Raw genomic sequence first — 20,000 nt, 5'->3', positions numbered from 1 at the left:
CGTAAGGGGCTGGGAGACATGGCTGTGTCCAGCTCAGTGGGCTCCAACATCTTTGACATCACTGTTGGGTAGGGAGGCAATATTATACAGTATAACCCAACACACATATCTACACTCATACACAATAAAATACCCCATTTTGTATAGTATAATATGTGATGTGTTGTTGCCAGTGTGTGCCTGTATCCAGTTTGTCGGTGCTGTGGCTGCTGTTCTCACTCTGGTACGGTGGCAGGGCAGTGTAAGTCTTGCCTCAAGCCCAGCTTGAGATGCCAATGTCACATGCAGTAACTTGACTCCTGTGCTGCTGTTCCACCATGTGTGTGTGTGTGTACAGGTTGCCGGTGCCGTGGCTGCTGTTCTCCCTGTGGCATGGTGGCAGTGCGGTGCCGGTCAGCAGCAACGGACTCTTTTGCTCCATCGTGCTCCTCTTCCTCATGCTGCTCTTGGTCATCGTCTCCATCATGGCGTGCCGCTGGAGGATGAGCCAGCATCTGGGTCTTGCCATGTTCGTGCTCTACTTCCTCTTCCTGCTGCTCAGCGTGCTGTTGGAGAAACGCATCCTGCGCTGCCCTATCTCAGTGTGATATCATTGGGGAGTGGGGAGCTACCTGATTTGGTGTCTGGCCACAAACTGTGTGCTGCCACAGGAAATAGCAATTAATAGGAGATTCTTACTTGCCACTGGGTTCCATCCTAGGACAGGAAATGGCATGTAGGGATGCATGGCTGCGATTTGATGAAAAGCCAGCTGTTGATGAAAAGCCATAAAGCTGAGAGCTGTGCTGTGACTCTAAATGTCAGCTAAGTAATGTGTGATCGCTTCTGTTGCTTATCAAAGCACATGAACCCACTTAACATCCTGTCCACTTCATATCCTTCATCAGTGCTGGATGGAGGAATGGACCCACAGAAGGTATTTGAAGCTTTCACACAAGGACTTAAAACACACAGACACACAAAGCACATGGACGAAGCCAATTCAAAGCTGTACACATTAAGGATTAAAATGTCTTTCCATCATGTCATCACCACAATTGACAACAAATGTATATGTACCAATTGTGCAATCATGTGAACAGTTAATGCTATATGAACTGAACGACTCATAATGCACTCCATAGCCATGTACCTACCTTATCATCCACCTGTACCATATTGGAGCATTGAAGCTCTCATTGGATTTCCAGTTGTGCAGTGGCGTCCATAGACCTCAATGGTGACCATTAACCAAAACTAGCAGATCAGAAGTTCTGTCAGATTACGAAATAATATGATATGGGCAGGGCGTAACAAGGTGGATGTATGTACATTTATTAGCATACAGGGCTATGGAAGAACCCGTTAACTCTTCTGAATAACTGCAAGATCAATGTGTGAGATTGTATCCATTATCAAGTCCACCATATGAGTGCCTTCCATCACATTGTGCTTCTGTAACACTCACTCATAGATTATCAAACTAGTTTATTTTTCAGTCAGTAAATGTAAGGTTGAGGAGTTTTTACGAAATAGATATACTGTATTTGTGTGGTGTTGTAGACCATTCTGTTGACTGGTTCCAGAAAGGAGAGATGAAATTCAAAGTCTGTATACCTTACACATGGTGCGAATACAGCACCTAGCAAAGGAAATAAAATAAACAAAGAAAGCGAGATTACCTGTGATCATCACTAAGTTACGACTAATTATCAAGCAGGACGTGATATTATATTTATATTTTGTGATATTTAGGAAGTATCAAACCTGAAGTCATAAACTCAGATAATGAATTTTAACTCATCTGGTTCAGTTTTCAGGTGAAATGTAGAATTCCATTGTTGATTATGAATTTGTGACCTTGGGTATTTTAAGGCAAAGGATAAAAATGATTATTTCATTATTACAATTACAATCTAACAATACAATACTCATTCATAATTGATGTTATTTACTATGAAAAAGAATACTGTATGGAGAAAATGTACTCTATGTATCTCATAAATAGGCTACATTTTGAGTTGAACACCTTAAGACATCACCAAACAGAGACACAAGCACTGACAAACACTTTTCTCAGAAAAAAAGCTGATTTATTTACATCTGAGGAGCGTATGGATTAATTCCCCACCAATTGACCCCAGTTTAGATCCACAGAGCGAACTATACTGTATGTTTACAGCACAATAAAAAGATTAAAGGCTTTATAAAAGATTATCTTTACCTATGACCCGGTCAAATAGAAGTCTGCTTTGATTGGCTACTGTTCTGTGCATTACGTTTTTGTGGGACGATTTGAAAATAGTTCTAAAATTCAGGCATTCAAGTGTAGTAAGCCAATACCATACCAATGCCCAACAGCAACTGTAAGAACCAATTTAACAGTTGGTTTTTCCCCTTCCATTTTGATCAGTAGATGGGGTGAAACAACAGACGATAGCCTAGTTCCACATTGTGCAGAAATTATAGAATAACTTGCATGTTCTGATATAAAGTTTTCAATGTCTCTCAAATTCATAACTGGGCCATAAGTGGGATAACAACCTTCAAGGTGTGCATTTGACAGAATTACTATGCTTGGCAAAGTATGACTCTCTGCTTGCACTGATGCATTCCATTAAATACACACCTTCCAAAGCATAGGTTGAAATGTACATACACCAAAGCAAAATATTCTATTCTTATTTTCTGTCTTTTTAAAACAAGATATATGCAGTAACAGTAATTTCAATTATTCCCTTTGCATGTATAATTCTGAGACAATCTTCAAGTTTTTTTAGCGATACTGATAACTCAGTATCTGATTCTCATTTCTGTGCAAATACACTTTCTCGTTATTGGTGACGTCTGACATCAATCAGGGATGTGGCCAGCTGTCATTGGACGCCTCAGGGAAGAGGACCACCTCCAGCAGCCATGACGTCATACTGTACCAATGAGTAGTCCCACCATAGAACTCTTAAACGTTCAAAATGAGTACAAGTGGGGGGAAGGTGTGTGTTTTGTCACTAACCATGAAACACCATAAATATAGAACACTAGATGTCTCGTTTAGCCTTTTGGCATGATGGCAAACCTTGGACGCCACCACCTTCAAACTGTCAGTCAAGATGATATTTTATCGCGTTGAAAACTGATGTTCATTCAAACAGTGTTACCACTGAACAAAGATGGAGGGCATCAAATAGAGCCATTCATTCCAACAGACTGGCGTAGTCAACACAACATCTAGTTTTATATCTATAATGAAATGCCACAAGGCTGATGAGGACACAGATGGCCACCGTCCCCCTTTCCCTCCCCTAACATATCTCCACAGGTTAAAACATTACACACTTACACAGGTGAGGCTGAAACTTACTGACACCCTCTTCAATGAGGAAAAATACATACATAGGTTAAATAAAAGCATCTGACAATAAATGAAGAGTTCAGATGCAAAACCCTCTAAGTGTATTTATGACGAGTTAAGAAAAAAATGTATTTCCATACATTTCATAGAATTAAAATCAGTCCATTATGTTATGTTTGGGCTTGATTTGTTATACTTCATAACATTTTATTGCCTTTTTATTGAGACTAGTTTTTTAAACATCTGTATGTATGTAATGGGTTTTTAGAGGATGTTTGCATCTAAAGACTCTTTAACATGGCAAAGTCACTGTGTGCTGTAGAGATGGGGACATCCAGGAGCATTCCAAGAGCAGTGAGTTTAGTTTTCAGTGATTGTAACATACTAGTGTCTTGAGAATGTAGCAAGTGGGTGTTTTAGTAACTAAAAGAGGTGAGTTGTAGACCACCTAGTGGAGGAGCACTCACCTTCATATTCCAGATAAAATAATAAGGCCGCAGGCCTCTCCTTTTATTTTAGGAGGTTTATGCCTTGCTCCAAGTTGAGATATTTGGCTAAACCTGCTTCAAAGAATATCGCCTGGTGTCTCAAGAGATGAGAAATGTATACACAGCTTGACATGTAAAAGCAACTCTGAAACAGACAGCATCTTGAGGTTTACATGTACACAAAGCTTAAAGCAGCATAACTGGGACTTTAACAATGCTACTCAGCAAAAAAAAGAAAAGAGACTTATCATGTGTGTAAACAAACCAAACCATTGCATTTGTCTGCACTTTTTTAACCTCAGAATAGAGATTCACACTTCCATTACAGAAAAAACTACCAAAAAAAGGCATCTGGTTACAAAACCCACCTATAATGGTATTTCATTGGATATAGTCCTCGTTTGGCAACACACTTTACTTTTATCATTATTGTGTGATGCGTTCTCCACACTCAGGTTTACTCCATGTTGACTGACACACAAAGAAAGCTATAAAAACACATGGAAGCATCTACTCTATAAAGCACCAAATATGTACCTAATTCTCCATTATTGTAAAAAATAGTTTAACATTGTCATTGTCATCGCCAATAATAACAATAATAGTTGTAAAAGTGCCCTTTTGAGATAAATATACCAATAGAGACCACCTTCTAGGATGGAATATACATATTTACAGTATGTGTACTGGCTCCCTACACAAAATAGCATTTAGGCCTACTGTACAGGCACCTAACTGTATGTAACGTCAATGCGCACCACTCTACGCTGCTACAGTAGCAGGGAGGCATTCAAACGCCACTCCATGTAATAGTATGCATTATTTTTCTCAAACATGTTTAGCCTGTCATCTGTCTCCTGTATTGAGATGAAACAGTGCCTTGGTACCTGTTGTAATACTTCCCACCAGCAAGGGGGGTGCTTTGTATTGTTTCTCTGTTCTAATACCGCTGGAACTACTTGGTGCTATCTCATTAGCGGACTAGTGCAGTACTACCTTCATGGCTAAGGTATACACTGTTTAGTAATACCTTCTTAGCTTCTGTATGTCTCTGTGTTATCCAGTCTGGCTTGCAAGCTACAGGAGGGGAGTGTGTGTGTGTGAGGTTGTGAGTGTGCGTGTGTGTGTGCGTGCATTGAGCTGGGAATCTGAGTGGCGGACGGTAGAGGTTCTGTTGTGTGTCTTTGGCTCCAGCTCTCTAAGTCCGGCAGTGCAGAGGGTGTGAGTGAGATGGCTCTAAGAAGCAGCATGAGTGATATATAGGACCATATAGTAGTGTACAGTTCCCTATGTCATGACTGTACCGTTACTCATTGAGTTGCACAACAACTAGATGAAAGCAGCATGAAAAAATCAATATATTGGCAAAAAACAAGCTTATACTCCATCTTAATATTTTCTTTTGTACAATCTTATTGTTCATAATCTCAATGGCTTCATGCCGATGGACATACTGACCAAAGAACTAAAATAAAGCATCCAGTCTGTTGAACAATAGGTAGTATTCAGTGGCGGTACAATTGCACAGGGCCCTAGTGCAAAACACTGATAGGGCCCCTCATACAACCTGCCAAGGTCAAGATAGTGCCCCCAAAACCAATACGGGAGGGGCCTGGGCAGAGGAACTCGAGCCCCGCTCGCCCCTCTTATAGCTCCGCACCTGATAGTATTTCAGCCTTGGGCCTTCCTGTGACGCTGGCCAAGTTTCTCTTTGACCAAACCTCGGCCAGGAACACAACGGACTTCCCATTAGCTCTGAGGAAATCTCAAGACTACAAAGCTAAACCCGACCTTGACCTTTACCTGCATACTGTACATACTCCTACACTCACAATGACCCAAAGCATGTCATGAAACTACAGTATGTGTCTGACTGTGTACATGTCTCCATGTGTGTTTACACAGGCATTACTCCAAAGCATCCCTAGTTACAACAATATCTACTGAAAGTAAAAAACCCTGCCTGACCAGTGTGACATGCAGTATAAAACAAAGACGTGACAACATGTCTAATTAGTTGCAGTTTCATATGAATACCTTTAAAAGTGGACACATTATTGCTGCTAGGTTTCCAACTACAAAACCATGACGACAGCCTCGTAAAAAGCATCATGAAATGATACTCTTGTATCACTAGTAGCCTGGGTGACCTTCCACTTTTAGCGGTAAAAAACAGTACCCTGTATATGAGGCCAGCAGTTGCCATAGTAACAGATGACTCAGCACACGCTGGTTGAGACGTCAGCACTATGAGCATGTGCACACGTGCATGTGACCATATACTGTATGTGAGTCTGTGATGTATATTGTAGGAGTGTTCACATGTACTGTATGTGTATGGAGTACTATGAGCATATTCCTGTACATCTGTGTGTGTGTGTGTGTGTGTGTGTGTGTGTGTGTGTGTGTGTGTGTGTGTGTGACTCAGAGGTAAGGCTCTCCAAAGGTCTTCCTGCACTCCATGACCCCTGCGCTGGGCGGCCGGTCGCAGTTATGGGTCATCTTCACCTGGGCTGCAGACAGACGATCGTACGCAAGCCTGTACTCACGGTCAAACGCATCTAAGAACGACAAAAAGGGGAAGGAATAGAAAAAAAGACAGGAGGACGAGGAGAAGGGAGGAGGAACAGAGAGGGGAGGAGATGAGGAGCAGAGAGGAGATGAGAGGAGAGGAGACGAGCGGAGAAGAGGTGAGGAGAGGAGAGGAGAGGAGAGGAGGAGATGAGATGAGACGAGACGAAAGGAGATATGAGCGGATTTTGCATAAAGCTAAGGAGATGCAATTGGCATTTTGGCACAAGTATCAAATCGCGAAATAAGCAAGTCAGCTCACCGATGTCGATGCTGTCTCTGCCCAGAGCCACCAGGGATAAGAAGAGGATATCCCTGTAGAGACTCCTGGAGGAGATGAGGAGCATAAAGGAGAGACACTCTTCACTTACTGGCTCTCTACACTGTGTGAAGAGTGGGAACTGGTGTGTCTGTTGGATTATGGGCATGTACAATGTGTGGTGTTTGCCTCCCAAAAGTTCTACAGACCCAGAGCTTTGTGTGTGTGTGTGTGTGTGTGTGTGTGTGTGTGTGTGTGTGTGTGTGTGTGTGTGTGTGTGTGTGTGTGTGTGTGTGCATTTGCATGTGTACGTGTGCACATGTGTACGTACGTACCTCTGCCTGTGGACCCCCAGTGTGTGTGTTAACAGCTGCAGCATGTGGCACACTGTGTGTGTGTGTGTGTGTGTGTGTGTGTGTGTGTGTGTGTGTGTGTGTGTGTGTGTGTGTGTGTGTGTGTGTGTGTGTGTGTGTGTGTGTTGACTAGGTACCTCTGTCTGCGGACCCCCATTGTGTGTGTGAGCAGCTGCAGCATGTGGCACATGGGGCTGTGGATGTCGTTCCTCTGGATGCTCCTCACCACCCCCTGCAGCACCTCCTCCCCAAACACACCCTCCTTCTCATGGGCCACGCGGCACACCGGGTAACTCAGACCTGTGAGCACACACACACACACACACATACATTCACACATATATTCACAGACACAGACACAGACACACACAGACACACACACACACACACACACACACACACACACACACACACACACACACACACACACACACACACACACAGACACACACAAAAGGAAAAGTGAGAATTATAATACCAATGACTAATATTGTTAATATTGTAAACACTGGTCCTCATCCCCACCTACACAGAGAGTCTGTCACCTAATCACCTGATCAGAAGCAGACTGCATAGCATAAGCAGTGAGCACACACCAGAGATGTTTACAGTACAGACATATGAAAACATCACCTTAACATTCTCCACTCAGAACAGGAGACAAACCCAAACAAATAGGATGCAAGTGTAAATAAATACCAAAAAGAGCATCCCTCAATGCTGGTAGACACGAGTACCAACACGGACATTGAACAAGCAGACAGGACTGGTACACGCCACACAAAACAAATTGTCAACACAGCAACAGACTTAACAGCTTGTACAAAGACACACCACTACGACAAAACACAGTACACCACCAAACAAGAACTGGCAGCAAAATGTCATTCACTGACAACACTTCAATTATCATTCACCTGCATATCAGTGCATAAACACATATCAAGGATACATACAGACAGACACAAACCACGACCACTGTATCCCAGACACATTACAAGACACAGATAGCAGTTGTTGCCATAACAACGCAGGGAATTTACAGACCAGAGAGAGAAGGAAACAAGTACATGACGTGTGTGCTTATTGCATTTACCAGATTGGTACTAAATACACACCAGTACATGGACCATCAATATAAATGAAAACAAATGATTTGCAATAGGGTTCCATGTAACATGTACACAGGCAGAGTAATAACTCCTATGCTAGATACAGGCATGAGAACAGAGATGCAGAGAGGAAAACAGAGAAGAAAATAAGACTCACTCTGAAGAAACAGAGTGCACTTAAGCCCTGAAGGACAAAGACCACACATTAAAACACACCCACAGCCAGACACACACACATTCGAGCAACAAACACACACCCACATACACAGACACACAGACACACAGACACACAGACACACACACACACACACACACACACACACACACACACACACACACACACACACACACACACAGATAAGCTCAGGTACCTGAAGGTCCGATATTTTAAAACAAGGATAAAACATTTCAGATGGAGACAAAAGTAAACTTCTCTAGTCCTCTTGCCCGTCTCTTCAGAAACCCCAAAATTCACTAACCACCGTGCGTACATATTAGTGGTGGGCCGTTATCGGCGTTAACGTGCTGCGACAATGTGAGACTCTTATCGCGCGATAAAGAAAATATCGCACGTTAATCTATTCTCAAATAGAGTTCTTCAGCGGAAGCGGAAGCATGTAGTAGATTGTAGTCTTTCATGTTAGCATTTAAGGACGTCCTGGTTCCTATCGGCTTCCGGCCTCCATTGGGAATGAATAGGGGTAAATTTCAAATAAGCTCCGAGTGCAAGTACGCGCTTAGCGAACCCCCGCAAACTGTCGAGGGTGTTAAAAATAGGCTGTAGGTATGACATGGTTGATCATTTTGTGTCAAACTTCGACATAAATACGATGTTGCGTCCATATGCTAAACCCGGAAGCTTTTGGCGACTACAGAAGCGGCGCCTGTATCTAACGGCATGTACGTGCGGAAGGTTGTACCCATGGCAACCAAAGGAAAGTATGTAGTTCGGAAGTTTTAATGATCAGAAAGGGGTTAGCAATATTGAATTATAATCGTCATGATTTAACATGTGAATACACCAACATGATGATACGATCCGTTCCACTAATGAGAAAGGGATGCGGGGACACGCTAATGTTCGTTGTTGCCGTGCAACTTATATTTTTGCCAAACCTGAATCTCTATGGCGTTTTGCAATGTAAAAAATCGCCATGGAACCGGTAGTCCAAACGCCGCATACAAGTTGACGTCAACGCTGAAGAGCTCTATATAGGTTTGGAGTTTGGGTATGCACGTCACCATTGCAATTAATTGACAGACGCTTTCAGTTTCAGACTGCGCTCCAGCCGTTTCTCCTTTCCATCTGTTGCTTCAGCAGACCTACTAAATATGAAGTGTTTGCATGCTGAAAACATTAATCCCTCTGCCGTGGTAGGTGTTGTTTGAGTGCTTTTTCACAAGTGGTAGACTAAAGAGACGTTATTGTTTGAGGTGAAGCATAGAGACATTATTGTGTGTGAGTTGGCTACCAGCCGACATAGCCTACATTTCCTCAGGCATTGCATGGAACACATAGCCTAAACAACTTCCAGAAATCTTGCCTGTGCCATAATTGCAAAACATTCCGTGTGAAATGCATTTTGAAGTTTGTCAAACTGAAACTGTCAATATCTACTCTGCTGAATGTTTGTGTTGCAATCGCGCACATTTGCGACTCAGTGAGATATTCTCATGTCAAACGGTAATAATCCTCGCGGTTGTCGCGCTTGATTTTTTTTTTTTGCAAACGGAATTCCTTTTGAGTTGTAACTCCTCTGGCATTCTAACTCTGAGAACAACTGGCAGGTTTAGGTCAAATCGCCGTGTGCCAGTGCTGTAGGTTCTAGATAGCCGGTAGCCTGGCTTTTCTGAGGGCTGCTGTGCCTAGTGCGCGCAGAGCTCCTAATTCTCTTAAAGGAGCCGCTGCTCTTTTTTTACAGTCAGTGGCAGATTCTCTCTCTCTCTCTCTCTCTCTCTCTCTCTCTCTCTCTCTCTCTCTCTCTCTCTCTCTCTCTGCCCATTAGAAATGCTGAATTGTTGAGGTCATTTTGTTTAAATAGCCTAAATGCTTGATAGATTTATCTGTATTTGCCTCTACAACTTATAGCGCTGTTCATTTTGAAATGTATATATTTATTTATATTATAACTGTAAATGCTTCCTAACATATTGGACACACTTAACACATATTTTTTTCTTCACCAAGTATCAACATAACCATTTTTTGAAGATGAGATGCATTTTGGAAAAAAAAGATGAGCTCTGGTCTTATGTGCCATCTGTCTTAAGAAACCCCAAGGTTTTTTTCGGCATTATTTTGCTAGCGTGCCTATTCTGAATGAGCCATTTTGATATAGATTAATCTAGATTAATTTCATAATTACAGTGAGATTAATCTAGATTAAAAAAATTAATCTATGCCCACTCCTAGTACATATATATATTTATGTGCCAACTTGACCAAGCTAAACAGCTTCCTGTAGAGAAATCCCAATGTCAGTGTAGTGCTTCATAGCATCATAGTCTGCCATGGAGATGTGCTTGACTGTAGGCCTACACAGAAAACTCTTCTTTGCTTCATGACCCAGCTTCTGATCTGTTTGCGTGAGAGTCCACCACACACCATAACCTCAGGTATAAATACAGTAATTTTGTTGTAGGCAGCAGGCAAGTTCATCAAGTCCAGCTGCTTACCACTACACGTTTGACCAAAGAAAGTAGATTGGAGAAAAATGATTAATGGCTGAAAAATGCATTAGCCACGGTGTAGTTCCGTAACCTGAGGACACGGTGTGCATGGGCAGTGGGTGCAATGCCATGATTTATAAAAAACGTTCACTCCGGTCTTTGAATTGCATTGAGGGTGCGAGCAGCTGCTGCAAGTTTCGGCCCCGGTCAAAAGAGGATGTGCGGTTGTCAATGTCAAGTTTGTGGCCAAATTAACTACAGCTGCCGGCCAGCATTACTTGATGACAGCTGTCAAAAATTCACGGCGTCCTGTGACCTGTTCCATGCTTCACTTCATTTTTTTCCCCTTACAGGCTTGAGTTATGTGTGGAATGTTACATAAATTTACAAAAGCTGACATCTGCATGTATTTCATTTGAGTAACATCATTATTACAGTCAGTATTATTATTACTGCAGGACAAAAAACCCTCGAAAAAAGAACTTAATAATAACAAAAATCTATTAATCAATTAACACTGATTAACCAATTCTCTTGTGGATGAATCGATTATTGAACCACCAGCCCTAGGATCGATGCATCGATTGAGCCAACATGTTTTGATTGGCTAACCGAGGGAGCGCTGAAATTTTGTAAACAATTCTACAGGCTTTGGAGGACCTACTGTAGAGAATCTTCTGTAATGGGCTATATCATGTACTAGTTTTGGAATACCATGTTCAAGGCAATATGACTTAAAAACACAAATTGCAGACTTCTACTTCAAATCAGTAAAGAACATCAAAAACAGGTGAAAACAAGCACAGCGTGCACTGCACTGCACTGCACGTGCGCACGCGCGCACACACACACACACACACACACACACACACACACACACACACACACACACACACACACACACACACACACACACACACACACACACACACACACACACACACACACACACAGCCACTGGTCCTCACTCTGTGTGTTCCAGAGGATGTAGAAGGGCTGGACAGGGTCCTGGTGGAGCTTCAGGTTGTCCCACAGGATCTGCACCAGCACATGCTTACTGTCCTCAGACATCCAGTCACGAGGGACCTGCAGAGGAGACAGGAGGACATGCCAAGAGTAAGGCTGTGTGTGTGTGTGTGTGTGTGCGAACACGTGTGTGTGTGTGTGTGTGTGTGTGTGCGCGCGCGCGTGTGTATGTAAGTGTGTGTGTGCGTGCGGGCCTGTACATTATGTAATTCTACATGACATCTGTGTGTGTCTTAACTTAAGATTTGTCTGTATCCAACACATTCAATTTTAACATATTTAGCCAAATAAGCATGCATGAATACACCTGCATGCACCTACACTCAACCCACATACACATACCCACACACACATACACAGGCCTATGTTTTGGTGTCATTTGTCACATTTAGTTTTTGTCTGTTTTTGGCTCTAAAGTGGCACACAAGACAAATGATGTCGCTATTAGAACCACTCATGATGCATCCTCTCCACTATAGAGGGAGACAAGTGTAGAAAACAGGGCAGAGAGGCAGCAAACACACACACACACACACACACACACACACACACACACACACACACACACACACACAGGCACACGCAGACACACACATGCATGCACACGCACAGGCGCACACACAGAAACAGTGTGAGTATTATAAATCATTCATGGCTTCTCAGTTCTGACAGTTTTCATGCAGCTGCTCCCCATCCTCACTATGCAGCACCAGCGACCTAGAAACTCACAACTCACATTCACCTGCTCTGCTTCATAAGGTGCTTTACACTAGAAACGTATAAGCTTCTATGGAATAGTGCAGGACTGTATATGAAGTTGCATAGTTATCAGCTTTTTTGCGAGTAAAAGGTCTTGTGAGTGTAGAATTTGTGCTTGGGTTTATGTTTTGTTTCTCTGTATCTTTTGTATGTATAAGGTACTAAGATGTACATCACACTCTTCTCCTAAGGCAGGACAAAAATCATTCATCCAGGGTTACATGGGAAGTGTTAAACCTCAAATAGTATATGTACACACTCAGTTTATCCACCGCGTCAACATACAACAACCCATTTTTGTCCATTATGGCATGTGGTTCAAAGCGATGTGATTCCTCACTTGAGAGCCTCTGTTGCAGTGTTCGGAGGTGAGGATGAGGCCTGGCAGGTTGCTGGGCAGGTCCAGCCTCCTGAAGTACCACACCAGGTTCCAGAAGATGATGGGATGGTGGTCCACCAGCCCTGACAAGGTAATAGCCTGGACAAGAGAGAGGAAAACAAACATTAACATCAACACAAAACAAGAGACTGCAGAATTAAAGTACTACAACAAACTTATTAATATCATCACATGATCATATCATCACATGATCATATTATATTAATATTATCACATGTAACGTATGTACAAGAGTACACAGCACATTAGTGTGCAAGCATACACTTGCACATGCATACAAGCTGTCACGCACGCACGCACGCACACCAACACACACACACTCACATGAACACACATACAGACACAGACACAGACACAGACACAGACACACACCTGGTCTCCCTCGTTGTCCAGCAGGCTCTCCAGTTCCTTCCAGAGGACCAGGGGACTCAGGTAGGGCACCGTCACCGGCTCAGGGTGATGCAGACGCCACTCCATACTCAGAGGGTCCTGACATAGCCAGAAGGACACAGAAGGGGGATGGAGTTAGTGTGTATTCAGGAATTACACAGCGTTACATACAATGATACTATAGAGGCAAATGTGTGTGTGTGTGTGTGTGTGTGTGTGTGTGTGTGTGTGTGTGTGTGTGTGTGTGTGTGTGTGTTTGTGCGTGTGTAGGTGTGAGTGTGAGTGTGTGTAAGTGTCTCACCTGGTCCTCGTTGAGACGGCCGGGCAGGCTGCCGGTGGTGACCCGGTGTAGGGGCCGCGGGGACTCCTCCAGGGGCCCGAAGGCACTCACGCTGCGCGCCATGGGGGCCCCGGGGGACAGGGAGCCCTGCTGGCGCTCCGCTGGGATGTCTATACACGGGGCCCGGCAGAAGGAGCTGCTCCTGTACGCACAGATAGAGCACACACACACATGAGAGGGAGAAGGACAGTGAAATAACAATTAATACATCTAAAGAGAGAGAGAGAGAGAGAGAGAGAGAGAGAGAGAGAGGGAGAGAGGGAGAGAGAGAGAGACAACACGAGTGAATGAATGTGTACCTGTTAGCGCGTATAGGGGGTGGGGAGGGTGGTGAGAGAGTGGAGGTTCCGGTGTCTAACCCAGTGGACACAGAGTAGGAAGAGGAGTTGGCCTCATCTGCAGACGGACTACTCTTTAGGAACAACCTGAAACACACACACACACACACACACACACACACACACACACACACACACACACACACACACACACCTTAATGACACCTTAATTTCCCTCAGGATTAATAAAAAGGAAAAGTGAGAATTATAATGTCAATGACTAATACTGTAAATATTGTAACACTGGTCCTCATCCCCATCTACACAGAAAGCCTGCACCAAATCACCTGATCAGAAGCAGACTGCATAGCATAAGCAGTGAGCACACACTAGAGATGTTTACAGCAGTTTCTCAACTGGTGGGTCGCGACCCAAAAGTGGGTCGCTGAGGGGTCATGGGTGGGTCGCGGAGCCATGGTGTAAAAAAAAAAAATGTAATTCATTGATTCGCTAAATAAAAAAAAATAAAAAAATCATCCAACTTTTCCTGCAACAATTTACAACTTTTATTTTGATAGGCGATTGAACGTGTGTCGTCTGTTGTCATAGATAAAATCAGAATGTTTATGCGAGACAGTAGCGTGCAACCAGTCATTCGAGTATCGCTTAAAAATTGGGTCGCGACCGAATGAGAGTGGAAAATGGTGGGTCCCAAGACTGTTCCAGTTGAGAAACACTGGTTTACAGTACAGACACATGAAAACATCTATGAGGAATTGGTCAGAAAAGAAGACATCGACAGACGGACTCTTTGCTCAAGTGATGAACTGTGAGCCCTCTGGTGTTCAAAACATATAACTACACCATTAAAGAGATTACACACACACACACACACACACACACACACACACACACACACACACACACACACACACACACACACACACACACACACACACACACACACAAACACAAACAGGTAGCAGTACCTTCCAGGGCCTCTCAGATCCCGTATCTCCACGTTGAGGAAGGGCAGGAAGGGGTTTCCACAGAAGGGGCAGGTGGTGTTGAGGTTGGAGTCATCAGCCGTCCAGCCAGCCATGATCTCCTCATCATACACCAGACACTCACACGTCTTGCAGCGCGAACAGCTGGAGATCAGGATCTACACACACACACACACACACACACACACACACACACACACACACACACACACACACACACACACACACACACACACACACACACACACACACACACACACACACACAGTCACCCGCACAAACACACGCACACACACGCATGCACACACGCATGCACACACGTTGTGAAATTTACTGTGTGTATATACACTACATACATTTCTGATATTCCCTTTTTTCCATTTATCAGGAATGCAAACACGACATAAGTACACACACCTCCATGGCGAAGTTCTGGAAGATGCTGGTGCTGCTGGTGTATCGAGAAGAGCCCAGATCAGAGCGGTCAGGAAGAAAGCCAGGAGGAGGAGAGAGGAGGGAACCTGAAGAGAGGCAGAGAGCAGGGGTGGGACAGAGAAACACAAGTTAGCCACTGTATGTATGGATACACACACACACACACACACACACACACACACACACACACACACACACACACACACACACACACACACACACACACACACCTTTCCTTACCTCTGTGAAAGCCGGTGCGTGTGGTGTTGGCGTGGGGGATGGGGCTGTGCACGGGGCTGCGTCGGGGGCTGCGTCTGGGTGGGGGTGCCAGCCTGTTGGGAGAGAAGGGCATGTCGGGCCCCCCCAGGAACACCTCCTCTCCTCCCCCCTCCTCATCAAAACCATCAGGCTCGTCCTGCTCCACCGACATCACACTCGCACGCCGGCTGGAACTCGGGTCCTGCACGCACAACCACAAGCATGAGTCATACAGTGTCCATTTTGGTAATAAGGGCAGAGCCATTGCTATTTGGGTAGCAGCGATGAGCAGCGTAGCCCCATAATGTCTGCCAAACCAATAGAGGAAAGCTGTAATAGTATAGTCATTGAACAGTTACCTAACATAGTACTACACTACTAGAGATGTACAGGATCCAAGATCCGGTTCTGGCAGGATAATAGGGTTTTTCAGACTATCCGGATCCGTCAGGATCTTAAGCAGTGGATCCGGTATCCGGCCGTTAACTAAAAATCAGGATCTGGGGCATCTCTACTTTTTACGTAGTCGAGGCTTTTCAGTCATTCTTTCACAACCCCAATCGCTGCATGGAGTGAAAGCCCTTTGGAAGCGGCCGTTGAAGGCAGTGTGGCAGTAAGCCAATGAGTCTTAAAAATAGTTTGCGCCAACGTAATAAAAAGGGCCCAGGTGTGCGAGTTGGCTATGTGTTTCAACCCTTTCGTAGGATCCGGTATCCGGTTCCGGATCCGGCAGGATCTTAAGCAGTGGATTCGGTATCTGGCAGGATCCTAAAAATCAGGATCCGGTGCATCTCTAGACATAACACAGGGCCTTTAGTAATGTACTACGACTTGGATATTGATATGGGTTAAATGGAACTAGCCAATTCCATCAAAACAATAATTCTCTTCTGTGAAACATCCCACAGTTAATCCCATCCACTCAAAAGTGAACTGCTTTAAAACCCCCATCCACTCTTCATCAATTGACACATCCATCCATCCATCCATCCATCCACCCATCAGTTTACAAAAATACTGCAGTCTCTATGATGGAAATGCCTTTTCAAATAATTCTCCATACAAACACTGCCTGGCAGTCAACCATTTCAGTGGATGGGGATTATTTTAGGTTTTTTGTTTGTTTTTTGACTTAGTAGTGGATGTGACATGTTTGATTTAGCTAACCACAAAACTGCTCTGGCATGACAGCCTGGGACATTCGGAGGTATGAACAGTCCAATTGGTTAATTCGTTCTGGTCGCTCCCCTCCTGGTGAATTTGCTTAGTCGCCGACCCTCCATAGAGAGATAATGACTTCAGGTCATTCAGGTAGCATGGGTCGCGGTTGGTATACACATATGTAGCTTAATAAGGTGGTCTGTGTTCATATCCAGCATGTGGTGCGTGATGCATTTGTGTATCTGTGGATTATTGTGTGTGAATGTGTGAAAGCGAGAGTGTGTGCCTATGTGTACACTTTCATTGTTTATTTGAGTATTTGCATGTTAGTGTGTGTGTATGAGTGGGCTTGTTAGCATTTCACTGTGTGTGTGTGTGTGTGTGTGCGCGCACGTGTGCGTGTGCATGTGTGCATGTGTGCAGAATACTGCATGCTGTACCTTGGTTGGCGTGGTGTAGGAGGTGGCCAGGCCGTCATTGTTAATTTGAGTGTTTGCATGTTAGTGTGTGTGTATGAGTGGGCTTGTTAGCATTTCACTGTTTGTGTGTGCGCGCACGTGTGCGTGTGCATGTGTGCATGTGTGCAGAATACTGCATGCTGTACCTTGGTTGGCGTGGTGTAGGAGGTGGCCAGGCGTGAGTACCACTTGCTTGCCTTCTCGGCCACCCCCACCATGCTGCTCTTGAAGACATCCAGAGAGGGCGTCAGCAGCGTGTCCAGGTTAAAGGAGCTCCCGTACGGGGAAGGAGAGGGCGACGGGGAGCCCATGCCAGACGCAGAACCAGACCTGCCACCACTGTACTCCCCCTGACCAGGGGCTGCGTCCGGGTAGGCTGGCGAGGACCACAGCCTGGTCCTGGCCTGGCTGTTGGCGTGGGTGGGCGTTCGTGAGCGCTGGGCACTGCGTGATTTGTGCGACTGGGAGAGGGGCTGCAGCTGCGGTGTGTGGTAGGTGTGTGAGCGTGGCACTGACAGCGCGCGGGAGGAGAACTGCGGCAGGCTGCCTCGCCGCATCTCGTGCAGCTTGGCCGCGGAGATGGTGGAGGCGCCGCCTGCTGGGCTGCCGGGGTAGCGCAGGTCGGTGGTGCTGGGGGCGCGGCTGCTGAGCGGGCTGCCCACTTGGTTCATGTACATCTCGATCTCCTCTGCCAGGTCGCGCCGCAGCCCCGGTGGCGTCTGAGCCCTGGCACCCTGGTCCCCCTCGCTCGACACCTCCTCGCTCTCGGCGGCCAGGATGGACAGTGGGTCGAAGCCTGTCTGGATGCCCATGCGCTTGGCCGGCTTGGGGAGTGGCGCCGGGACCGAGAAGCGGCGCAGTCCCACTTTGTAGCCACTGCCCCCACTTCCACCACCACCACCAACACCACTCAGAAAGCCTTCCGAATCCAGATCCAGGTCTTCCAAATCAAAGATGGCCGCCAAGTCGTTGTCTACCTTGTCCTCCTGCTTTGGTATATCCTCATCGCTGGAGTCTGTTTCTTCATCATCATCATCATCATCATCATCCTCCTCCTCCTCTTCCTCCTCCTCTGAGCGCTGGTGTGTGAGACTGCGTAACGGCGCATCTACATGTGCGTGCGGGTGTGTGTTGGGGTGAGTGTTGTGTGTGCTGGTAATATCCAGCGTCTCGGGCCGGCGGCTCTTGCGGAGGGTCCCTGAGAGGATCTTGGCGTCGTCCCCCATGTGGCGGGCGATCTTGTGCGGGTCGGTCTCGCCCTGGCTCAGGCTCAGGCCCAGGTGGTGGTGGCTGGTGGGTGTGGAGGAGGAGTCTCCACCGCTGCTGTGGAGACGAGCCCTGACCCCGGGGCCATGCAGATGATGATGATGATGTTGTTGTTGTTGTTCTTGAGGCTCCTGAGGACCTTCCAAGATGGCCGCCGGTAGTGGCGTCTTCTCCCGGATGCTGCTGCTGAAGGGCTGGCGGCGGTGCAGGCTGCCTCCCCCTCCCCCTCCCCCCTGCTGGGCCTGGGACACGCCAATGTCCTCTAGAGACGAGGAGAAAAGCAGGCCAGCCACCGCTGCAGAGGAAGAGAAGAGGAGCAAGAGTGTAGATTGTGAAATGAACTGTATGTGGCTCTCAACCTTAACAAACGCACATCATGCCAGCCAAAGCCCCTCTATCCCCTCTCCCGACATCGAGAATGTTTACAGCGTAGAAGACATTTCTCGGGCTCGGCAGTACATACTTCAGCACCACGGCCAGCGATCTTGCCCAACACACTACGACCGTAACCAACGAATTTCAGTTTCTCAAGTACAGTGGTCTGCGCGGACCCCATGAAGCACTTTGATTGGCATGGACAGCAGTTCTCCTACGAGAACCGCATAATCACGAGAAGCCCATTCTTCAGCGAGAACAAAGATGTATGCATATATGCTTAATCCAAATGTCAGATAGTGAATTTAGGAAAATTTTATTATAAATGAAATTATACAAGAACATTTTAAAGTGCACATATTTTGACTTCAGGACCTCTGTAATCATTCCCTGCTTGCACACACACAACGCACACAGGCACAGGCACAGACACACAGACACAGACACAGACACAGACACAGACACAGACACACACAAACACACACTAACCTGAGGAGCTGTCTTGAATTTTATGGGTGGCGCCGTCATAGGAACAGTTGCTGCGGACAATCCCTGGCCGTTGCTCAGTGGAAGTAGAGGATTCTGGGAAGCCCAGCTGGGGAAGACACTCTCCACTTCCTTTGGCACTCTCCGTCTCAGACACTACACACACACACACACACACACACACACACACACACACACACACACACACACACACACACACACACACACACACACACACACACACACACACACACCTCTTTTTAATATATGTTCTATGTATGTCTTCTGTTGCCCAGCCTTGCACTGTATATCTCTGTATGTGTATTGAATAGGTAGGCTACTCTAGGTGTAATGTATGTGTACTGTCTATGTCTAATTGTCTATGTCCACACACAAAGTCTATGTCTATGTCTGCAGGGGAAAGTAAGAAACGTAATTTCAATTCTTTGTATGACCAGCGCATGTAAAGAAATTGACAATAAAACCGACTTGACTTGACACACACACGCATACATGAGCACAAGCACACGCGCACACACACAAAAACATGAAGTCCCACACATACAGCAAACTAATT

General features: G+C 45.5%; 2 protein-coding genes across 7 annotated transcripts in view; one reads left to right on the top strand and one right to left on the bottom strand.

Moving 5' to 3' along the window:
* Positions 1-1,635, top strand: part of LOC134439205 (sodium/potassium/calcium exchanger 1-like) — a 14,952-nt gene extending 13,317 nt beyond the window's left edge. Inside the window, exons 7-8 of the mRNA XM_063189090.1 lie at positions 1-68; positions 338-1,635. The exon at positions 1-68 is cut by the window's left edge and continues 99 nt beyond it. Of these exons, the coding sequence (XP_063045160.1) occupies positions 1-68; positions 338-587 (318 nt within the window). The 3' untranslated portion in view covers positions 588-1,635. The remainder of the gene's footprint in view (positions 69-337) is intronic.
* A 431-nt stretch (positions 1,636-2,066) lies between these two features.
* LOC134439184 (C-myc promoter-binding protein-like) overlaps positions 2,067-20,000 on the bottom strand; it is a 65,288-nt gene continuing 47,354 nt past the window's right edge. For all 6 annotated transcript variants that reach the window (XM_063189063.1, XM_063189065.1, XM_063189067.1 and 3 more), the window contains 13 exons: positions 19,427-19,579; positions 17,443-18,857; positions 15,660-15,879; positions 15,402-15,505; positions 14,967-15,142; positions 13,999-14,124; positions 13,661-13,841; positions 13,342-13,458; positions 12,910-13,047; positions 11,753-11,870; positions 7,140-7,302; positions 6,653-6,717; positions 2,067-6,380 (listed from right to left, as the gene is read on the bottom strand). In XM_063189063.1, coding sequence (XP_063045133.1) covers positions 6,244-6,380; positions 6,653-6,717; positions 7,140-7,302; positions 11,753-11,870; positions 12,910-13,047; positions 13,342-13,458; positions 13,661-13,841; positions 13,999-14,124; positions 14,967-15,142; positions 15,402-15,505; positions 15,660-15,879; positions 17,443-18,857; positions 19,427-19,579 — 3,113 coding nt within the window. In that variant the 3' untranslated portion in view covers positions 2,067-6,243. The remainder of the gene's footprint in view (positions 6,381-6,652; positions 6,718-7,139; positions 7,303-11,752; positions 11,871-12,909; positions 13,048-13,341; positions 13,459-13,660; positions 13,842-13,998; positions 14,125-14,966; positions 15,143-15,401; positions 15,506-15,659; positions 15,880-17,442; positions 18,858-19,426; positions 19,580-20,000) is intronic.

This window comes from Engraulis encrasicolus, chromosome 22 (assembly GCF_034702125.1).
Source record: "Engraulis encrasicolus isolate BLACKSEA-1 chromosome 22, IST_EnEncr_1.0, whole genome shotgun sequence".
Classification (NCBI taxonomy): Eukaryota; Metazoa; Chordata; class Actinopteri; order Clupeiformes; family Engraulidae; genus Engraulis; species Engraulis encrasicolus.
Note: the sequence above shows the minus strand (reverse complement) of the source record. Positions and strands in the feature narration are given on the sequence as shown.